Source organism: Varanus komodoensis, unplaced genomic scaffold (assembly GCF_004798865.1).
Source record: "Varanus komodoensis strain SLA01 unplaced genomic scaffold, ASM479886v1 scaffold13_3, whole genome shotgun sequence".
In the NCBI taxonomy this organism is placed as follows: Eukaryota; Metazoa; Chordata; class Lepidosauria; order Squamata; family Varanidae; genus Varanus; species Varanus komodoensis.
In genome coordinates, this window is record NW_025335409.1 from 12,855,517 (window position 1) to 12,864,771 (window position 9,255).

The 9,255-nt window shown below is 43.6% G+C and overlaps 1 protein-coding gene across 10 annotated transcripts in view; it reads right to left on the reverse strand.

Moving 5' to 3' along the window:
- Positions 1-9,255, reverse strand: part of SLC26A5 (solute carrier family 26 member 5) — a 35,472-nt gene that overhangs the window by 5,662 nt on the left and 20,555 nt on the right. For 8 of the 10 annotated variants that reach the window (XM_044423213.1, XM_044423211.1, XM_044423209.1 and 5 more), the window contains 7 exons: positions 8,877-8,954; positions 5,903-5,998; positions 4,273-4,379; positions 3,178-3,282; positions 2,543-2,612; positions 810-902; positions 68-178 (listed from right to left, as the gene is read on the reverse strand). In XM_044423213.1, the coding sequence (XP_044279148.1) occupies positions 68-178; positions 810-902; positions 2,543-2,612; positions 3,178-3,282; positions 4,273-4,379; positions 5,903-5,998; positions 8,877-8,954 (660 nt within the window). The other 2 variants (XM_044423217.1, XM_044423218.1) reach the window with 2 other exon arrangements.

Here is a 9,255-nt window from a genome sequence, read left to right on the forward strand (position 1 = left end):
TGATTCCCAAGATGGTTTTTGATTTCTTAACTGAAGGTAAGAGGGAGTGCATGTATGCAGCACCTACCATTTTCAAGACAGCTCTCTTCTTGTGCTCATGCAGGTGCTTCAGTTCCTTGGCATGCCTCTTCTGGGCTTTTTTCCTTGCGGCCAATATTGCAGTGGGATCCACACCTGTCTACCACAGAAACAGAGAGAAAGGCTTTCACCTTGTCAAGGAGCAGCCAAAATGCGGGAGGGGGCCTGTGAATTCTTCTAGCATAATAAATGCATTATTCCTGAAATAAGCTCATTAAGCAAGCAGCTATTAAATACATAGCATTCATTCAGCTGCTAAATTGGCGAATTAATTTTTACTTCAAAGTGTAATTTTAATGCAGCTATGATTTATGACAAGACGTTTGGAGCTACTAGAAGCCTACATTTTTTAAAGAGCAGCACTTAGGACAGCTAAACACATTCAAATATGGAATCTGCAGGAATGCTGGATGATTCAGCATCTAATCTTAACCAACTCACCCATCCTCCCCTATTAAAACGTTAATGCTTCTTCCGTGACATGCTAGTTAATTTTAAGTGTGCTACATTAGATTTGATGCATGCATGGGATCAGGAACCAAGTATACTCAAACTCATACTTGAGAATTCAAGTCATTCAAGAATTAATCCATCAGCTATTTTCAGTACAAATGAGCTGGACAGATGGCTTTGCCAACCATGGCTAACTACAACGATTTAGCTATTAGCTACAAAATGTTTTGGATGATTTTCCAGAGGATAAAGGATAGAAATTAAAGGTTGATACTTACTTTTTTCTTCAGTGCATTGATATATAAATCACTATTGGCAAAATAGAATGGGGCATTTGCCTGAAATATTTTGATTCCGGGACATTCTTTCACCTAAAGTATGAAGATATTTAAAACAATTCAGCACACCTTGCTCATACTGCTACTAAATACACATTTATTAGAACTTGCCTGATCCTCTAGTCTCCATTCCATAAGTCTGAGGTGTGTCATCATCCAGAGACTTAACTCTCCCATACCATAGAAAGAACCAAGATTAAAGTTTCTATGGCTTTCTTGGGATAAATTGAAGGTGGGGAAAAGGAGGGGAGACCACAAGAGTTAATTCAAAATCAGAATGTTGCAGTGATCTGGGCAGTCTTTAAGAAATGACTGACCACCCAGTTCACTGTTTGCTCCGTTCTCCACAGCCACCTACAATGCTTCCCCCAAACATGACCCAGACCTATGAATGCTGCCTTTCTGGGCTGTTTGCTCTCCCTCATTCTGCAGGCAACTCTGCTTCTTCTTGTCATGAGGGCGAGCCATTCATCAAATTAAGAGACATCACTTTGGAATCACTGTCCTGGTTGTCGGTCAGCAGTCTTTCTATCTTAGCTTTTCCCAAGAAAGGAGGGCAACCTTAAAAGTTTGCTTAGGAGTGGCCTTAAAGCATACCCAGAGGTTTATATATGCATTTGTGAGGAGGCAAGAGTTAATATGGAGGGGGCTATGCGGCCTTTGCTTCAGTGGGGGATGCCTCAACCCCCTCACACCAACTCATGCAAATTGGGCTGGAGAGGATTGTCACATGGCTTTGAATACAAGAGTGCACAAAAGACTCTCCAAGTCTGGAAAAAAAAAGGCATAGACTGTATCACCTTGTGAATGGGCATTGATTTGCTCTGACCTGCAGTCTTTGTATGAATCCTGGATTTGGTAACCCTCTGAGCCTGGGTTTACATACAGCATTATGTCTTAGAACTGGTTTGAACCACTTCAGATTGCAGGTACGCAAAAAAAAAAAAAAAAAAAAAAAACTGACCTCCACCTGCACCTTGAAGTGCTGTCACCCTTTCTAAAATTTCACCTCTACTTTCTGCTGCATTTGCAGATCAGACCCGAAGCAAACATGAAAGGACAGGATGCTAACACCTGCACTGGCTGAATCCCCTTCTCACCTCCAAACACACCCCACACCTCTCTTCATTCTCCTCCTAGCTTCCAGTTCAAAGCAGACAATTCTCCTTGGTATTCCTGATCTGCAAAAAAAACCTCCCTAATGTGGGGTAAGCTCCCCCAAACACTGCTGACTCGAGAATTTTGGTAGAGGGTTGGCTTCACCCATCATCTGGCTGATTTTCAGCAGGGTGGATTTTTTGCTCCCTCTACAGATCTTTCTGTCATCTTGTACAGGGAGTGAACCTTCTTGCTGAAAATTATCTGGAAGAGGAGAAAAGCTCACCCTTGTCAAACAGCCAGTTGCACTCTGCCTCCACTGCCACTTCTCAGCAAGAAGGGTCCATTCACTGTACAAATGAATGGAGCAATCACAGACAGGAAAAATAGTCCATGGACATCCCACCCTAGTTGTGCAGGCACAATGGCACCCACTAGAATCCCGTTAGGGGTCCTTGCACTCTGGAATGCAGTGTCTTGCAACCAAGGCTTTGTTACTGCTCTTTCCCACATTAATCAAAGGAAACACTTGCTTTGCTTCTGAAAGGGTGCTAAATCCCTTACTACCACCTTACCTCTTCGTACTCTTCAACATCACAGTAAATGGCTGTGTCGGGAATCTGTCCAAGGATTTTGTATTGTGGACTGCAGAGAAATAGTCAGAGAAATATTAATAGGCTACAAAAGCAGTCTCTGTCAGAGGCACTCTTGCATCTTTGTTTGATCCCGGGTCTGGTTTCAGTTATCCACAAATAGTGGCACGCCTCATGTAGATGGGAAATGTGAGGGGGTTGTTTTGGGAGAGTGAAAGAAAAGTCAAAGGTAGGGAGGCTGCAACTCAGGTGGACGACTTGTGCTCTTCCAGATGTTCTGACAACTCCCATGATGGCACAGCACCAGTGGGACTGAAGAGAGTTAGAAGGGAAAACTTCTGAAGGGCCACAAGTCGCCTATGCTGGGCTATAGGAGATAATCAGGAGGTTGGTGAAACTGAAGAGAGGGAGACAAGATGTGGAAGGCAAGTAAGTGTGTTGTGAGCCGCCCCGAGGCTTTGGTGAATGGGGCGACATAGAAATGTTTTAATAAATAAAATAAAATAAGTGAAATGACAGCAGAAGCACAAGGGAACGTGGCACACACCTGGGAACCCCATTTAGAACACAAAACAAAATTTCCATCTCCAACAACGGTGTGCATTCCCAGCATTTACCTATATGAAGCAAAACAGGTTCTGCCACTTGCGACATTGCTCACTGTGAAGCAGAGTGCAAGTTGGTGCCAAAATCTTGAGTAAAAATCTACAGCAGGCTCAGCACTGAAAGAAAAGTGTACACTGCTGAATTCTGTGTAAATCTGTGCAAAAGTGCAGATTTTAGAATTAACAGCAATGCACGCAGTTCAGTCACAGTTTCAAAGGGCATGTTCTGGTGCCTGATGTCAACATATAAATATACACATATTCAGCCTTCTTACATTTCAAACCTGTTACTGGGGGGGGCGGGGGGCGGGGAGGAGGTCTCCTATTGTACCTGAAATTATAGGAGACTATTTTGCTTCTCCCTTGCTCTTTTCTGAATCCTGTACAAATTTTGCTGATTGTGTATGACTAATTAAGAGGAAATGCAAAAGCTCTTTACTGGATGCTCACGGTGCAGAATCCTCTTACCTTTTGGAAGAATGCTCAAATGGCCCACATCTGTGTCTTTCGCTGCAATTATGAAGCTGCTAGCTAGTAACAATGATTTCTGCTTATGATTTCCCCATGATGTACACAGCCAATGCTGACTATTAAATCAGGCATAAAATAAGCTAGATAATGACAACCGTGTATGTATATGTGTATTGATGATCTAAAGTAATTTGTTAAAAAGGACACTGTTTGACTGCTTATTGCTCCTAACTTTATGTTTAATTTAGCCTTATAGTTCCATGTTATAGTTAGATGTCTTCCAAAGCTTTGCATGGTACAAAGTACAATGTTTTGTACTGCTGTACAAATGTTTGCTTTTTCCAGGGGCTCTTCTTTGTGACATACTTTCAGTTGTCCTGGCAGGAACGGATGGGGCTGGGAGAAGCTGAAAGCAGCGATCGCTCATCAAACGAAGGACCAAGTGGGGCAAGTGCTCCAGGAAGCGGCTCTGGTGATCTGTCCCACCTCCCCCTTTTCTTGTAAGAACAAACATGTACAGAAAATGAGCCACTCAACAAACTGCGCCAATTGCACTGAGAATAGAGTCTGCCCTTTTTTGCATTCAGTATCAAGAACTTTCAGTTGAATACACAAAGGTTTAAAAGTCAGCCTCACCTTTGAGATCTGTACATGACGGTAATGATTGCAAATGTTATTGAAGCGAGCAAACCGTAGTGTAACCCCATAAAAACAGAGGCCAGAAAAGCCACCATCCAGATAGCCTAAACAAACAAACAAACAAGTTTTCAAGAGACTCAAAGAAAAGTCTGGTTAGCCTCAGTTAGATACAAGCATTCAGGCTGTGTGGAAATGAGAAACTATTTTGAAGCACTATACATATGTCAGAATATATTACTGTTTGTTCTTATATATAAATAAATAGCCCATGTGATGGGAAACCTTTCTGCTCGCGTGCTGCTCTCCCTTTGCCTTCTCCAAGAGGGATCTTCCTACTTGTATAATGTAACAGAAAATGGTGACCTTGACACCCAACAAAGATAAACTGGAACAAGGTCCTAGGCACTTCATAGTGGTAATTTCTCAATGCAGAGCAGACTGGGAGCAGCCTTGATTTTAAGCGGTTACTCCTGCATAGTCTAGGGCTTTGATTCTCCCACTTCCTCTTGGGGAACTTTCCCACCCATCACCCCATTACATTTGCAAAATGTCCATAGAAATGTCAAAATTTCTATTGCCTAGCAGCAAATGCAAGGCTAACTGGCAGCCACTGAAAACAAGCGTTTTTAAAAATGCCACCATGGCTCAGGAAGGTCACACACACGAGGAAAGTTGTGAGTTGAGAAGAGCTAACTGCAACCACTGCAAGTGCACAGAGGGGGGCAGACTGCAGAAGAAAATGATCAGAGGCCCTCTTCGCCTGTTCAGTCCAGAAAAGCATCCTGCCACGACAACCCAAGAAGAGCCATGCTGGGGCGGAGCAAAGGTCCCGTTGGCCCAACAGTCTGTTCACACAGGGGTCCACCTGTTAAGACATGACGGCAACAGCATCCTCCCACTCATGTGCTCTAGCAGCTGCCATAAACAGGCATATGGTCTCTGATGATGCAGCTGGCATACAGCCATCAATAGCCTTCTCCTGCATGAATTTAGCCAAGTCACTTTTAGAGCTGTCCACATCTTGTGGAAGTGAATTCCATAGTTTAACTATGGGTCGTGTGCAGAAGTGCTCCCTTTTATCTGTGCTGAAGCTCCCACCAATCAGCTTCATGGGATAACTCTGCGTTCTAGTACTGTGGGAGAAGGAGAAAAATGTTTCCCTCTTCACTTTCTGCTTGCCATGCATAACTCTGTACACCTCTATCAGGTACCTCTGAACTTACCTTTTTTCTAAGCTAAACAATTTCTTAACTATCCTCATAGCAGACTTGCTCCAGACCCATGATTATTTTAGTCGCCCTTTTCTGTACTTTTCCCAACTCTACAATACCCTTTTTAGGTCTGGTGATTAAACTCTCCACAGTATTCCAAGTGTGCTCACACTACAGATTTGCATAAGGGCAGCATGATAGTTCTAGTAGTTCTATTTTTGACTTGCTCCCTATTTATGCCTAACACGAAATGTGCCTTTTTTGTACAGTCAGGTCATCAAACTGCCTGGCATGACCCCAACCTCTTTTTCTTAGCATATATGTGAGGCTGATAATTATTTATTTTTTTGCCCCATTGGGTCACAAAGGAGAGTGGCTGTCAGAGATTCAAAGAGACATTGATCTGCATGACTCACCAGTTCAATCTTGCTGGTCCTCCAGAAGTGAGCGATATCTCCAAATTGTTTGAACATTCCTTTCAGATTGACCATTACAATCGCTGCAAGCACAGCCTGGAAACATAGTTGGGGAACAGTTTGATTCTTTTAATTCTTTTAAACTGCGTTGTTAAAAAAATCTAAGAAAGGTATAGCTAGTAGGACTTATCCAGGGGGTAAATATATGATTATGAATACATTACAAAAATGGACATGTAACAGCTGTAAACATTCAGGCAATCCATAGCTGCATTTTGATCTTTTGCTTATCTAATGAACGCACAATTCATTAGAAATCAATGAGCTGTTCTGCTGATAGTCAGCAAATGGCTTTTTTTATTGGACTACCTTTAGTGGTCTATTTCTGAGTGCTTTTCTGGCTGATCCATTTTAAAAAGAAATGTTTCCCTTCTAAGGGTGTGAGAAAATGTAAATTAAGCACATTTCATTGGAGAATTAGAATCATCGTTAGAATGAAAAGAAAAAGTTCCTACTTTTATGTTTTATATCAGGTGTGAGTATTTTATTTCCTCTGACCAAGCTTGCACATTTAGCTTCTACAGAGCATCATCTGTAGCTTGAATTATTTTGGAAGGGACATGGGGTACCCTGGAGGCTGCGCAAGGCAGTGGCAGGTGTTGCCTGCAACTTAAGGGCTGCAGGTGGCCCACCCTTGCTTTAAATACACAGATCACCTGCCCCCCGCCCACCAGTGATCCTGGAATGAGGAGTAATACATTGCCTCATTACGTTTTAGATTCTGAAATAAAGAGTCTCGCTGCTTTATTAAGATGACAGATTAATGACTTTAGCGTACCTTCCTGTCTGACCTGGATTTTTGTATATTTTGGCCCTTTATGGCCTGTGCTAGTCAAAGGGAGGTACACAAACCTTAGTGTGTGCACAATGCATGCATGCACACACGCGAACGCACACACACACACACACTATACATACAAATATACATTTTCTCTCCATGATTACTACTACTAAGACTTTTACCACAAGTGTCCCAGTAAACAGTGGCTGGTCAAGTTCCATTATTCAGGAATCACTGACTGAGGATGTAAAAATAAGGCCAAGCAGTAACTCCCGTAAGCTGCTCACAGGCATTAAGATGCTCAGGACTGCCCTGCTCAGTGGCTCAACATTTACACCTTGTGGGCATGCAGACGGTGACTTGCTTTGCACATCATGCTAAGCCACAGCAGTTGTTACTGAGGTGGTTTGCAGGGTGAACCAGCCTGAGGTTTGAACCCAGGGAGGTTTTTTGCTGGTGGGGTTTTTTTTTTTTTTTTTGGCAACAAGCCACCTGAGAACCCATGGTCTGTTCAAAGGTGTGACATCTGTTGTGACATCTGACTCCAGCAGGGACATCTTATCATGGGTTGTTCAGAAGGGCGAGAGAGCTGCCTGGCCAGAGGAGCAGAAAGCTGCACTGTTACCATTCTCCCTCATCCCTTGTCAGCACCTTCTGCCCTGGGGTGGATTTTTAATTTTTTCCCATGAAGATCCTGAAGAAAGGACACCAGGGACAGTCAGCAAGGCATTTGCAATCTTTTATTTGGTAGTTTGTGCCTTGCACAAGTAGGACAGAGTGAATGTCCAGTGATAATGTTCCCTTACTTTTAACTGCTCTGCCTTTGCTACCGACTCCCTATCCTGCCTCGAAATTTGCCTGTGATTACCAGTCTCACTCACTGCTTTGCAACCCTCCCATACATCTGACAGCATGAAGCGGAGGAAGCTGAAAGTGCCTGGGTGCTGCAGAAGGAGCCTCAGGGGTGGTGTTGCTACTTCAGCAGAGCAGCTTTTCTGAAGAAAAGGGTGCTGGCGGCAAGGGAGGCTTCAGGGTGGAGGACAGACTTGATTAGGACACTGAGAGCCAGTGTGGTGATGTGGTTAAGAGTACAGGGCTGGGGCCCAGGCGCCCTGGGTTCTAGTCCCTGCTTGGCCATGGAGCCAGTCACAGACTCTCCGCCCAACCTGCTTCATGGGGGATAAGACTGAGAGCAGAGGAGGAGGAGAATGTAAGCTGCTTCGCGTTCATAAGAAAAAGCAGGATATAAATTTAATAATAAAACAAGCAAGCGAGCAAGCAAAAAAAACAGGGGGACATGAGTAGGCTGGGCTCAGGAGCAGGCTGGAATCTTGAGTCCTGTCCACTTGCCAGGGCCCTTTAAGAAATGGAAAATCCTTCATGGGTGGGGGTGGAGAGAGCTTCCCTCCTGATTTGGCAGTCCTAATTGCAGGAAGGGAAGAGTGCTGATGCAGGGAATGAGGAAATGAGCACTTCTGCCACAATAAATGCATGCTGACAGCAGGCTGGAGTGCTGAAGGGAGAAACAAGCCAGGCCAAGTGCCGAGGGGGTGATCACCTGTTGGGAATGACAGCCAAGCCACCCACTCCCCAGGGCTTACCCTCAGGGTGGTTTAACATGACTAGTTCTAAGGTTACAATCCTGTATGCATTTACCTGGAAGTAAGTCCCACTGAACTCACTGGGGCTTCTGCCTGAGTAGACACCTATCAGATTATGTTGTAATGGGAGGAAAGTAAGTTGAGAGCTACTGAGAAGCAAGAGAGACTTAGACAGGAATCCAGACCAGAAAGATTTCACCCCAGTTGTGGATACCTGGAAAGGGCTAGTGCAATCTACTGGGAGCCAGCAGATAACAAAGAACCAGCCCAATATTCAGTGATTCCCAAAGCCATTCAGTTAGCCTGCCGTGCAATCAACTTCTGCAGCACAGAATATCACATCAACGTTATAGATTAGTTTAGTAAGAGGAATTTTTATTCCTGCTTAAGCAGTCATTCAGACCTGAACGGAAACATTGGCATTGTTGTTGTAAGCCGCCCCGAGGCTTTTTGCAAATGGGGCGGCATAGAAATGGTTTAAATCATCATCATCATCATCATCATCATCATCATCATAAAAAAGATCCCTTACCTGAGGCAGAGGTTCAAAGAGGTCACCAATGGCAACAATGACCAAGAAAACTATGATTGAGGACAGAGTGCCAGCAACCTGAACAAAAGGTACAGAAAGCAAAATGTCTGAACAGCAGTTTTAAATGCACATCTGCCAATCATCATGACAATTTTGGGTGTTTGTTTCACATGTTCCTCTCATTAGTGTTCCAATATACTTTTTTCTAGGATATTAAAAGGAAAAGCATCCAGATTAATACTACATATTCTACGAGGTGTATGTACAGGAGGCAGATACAGAGTAGTGAGGATCAGGATAGAACATTGGACTGGGGAGATCAGGAGATCAGATAAATGGTCACTTGGGGATATTAAATATCCTAAGGATGCAAATCCTA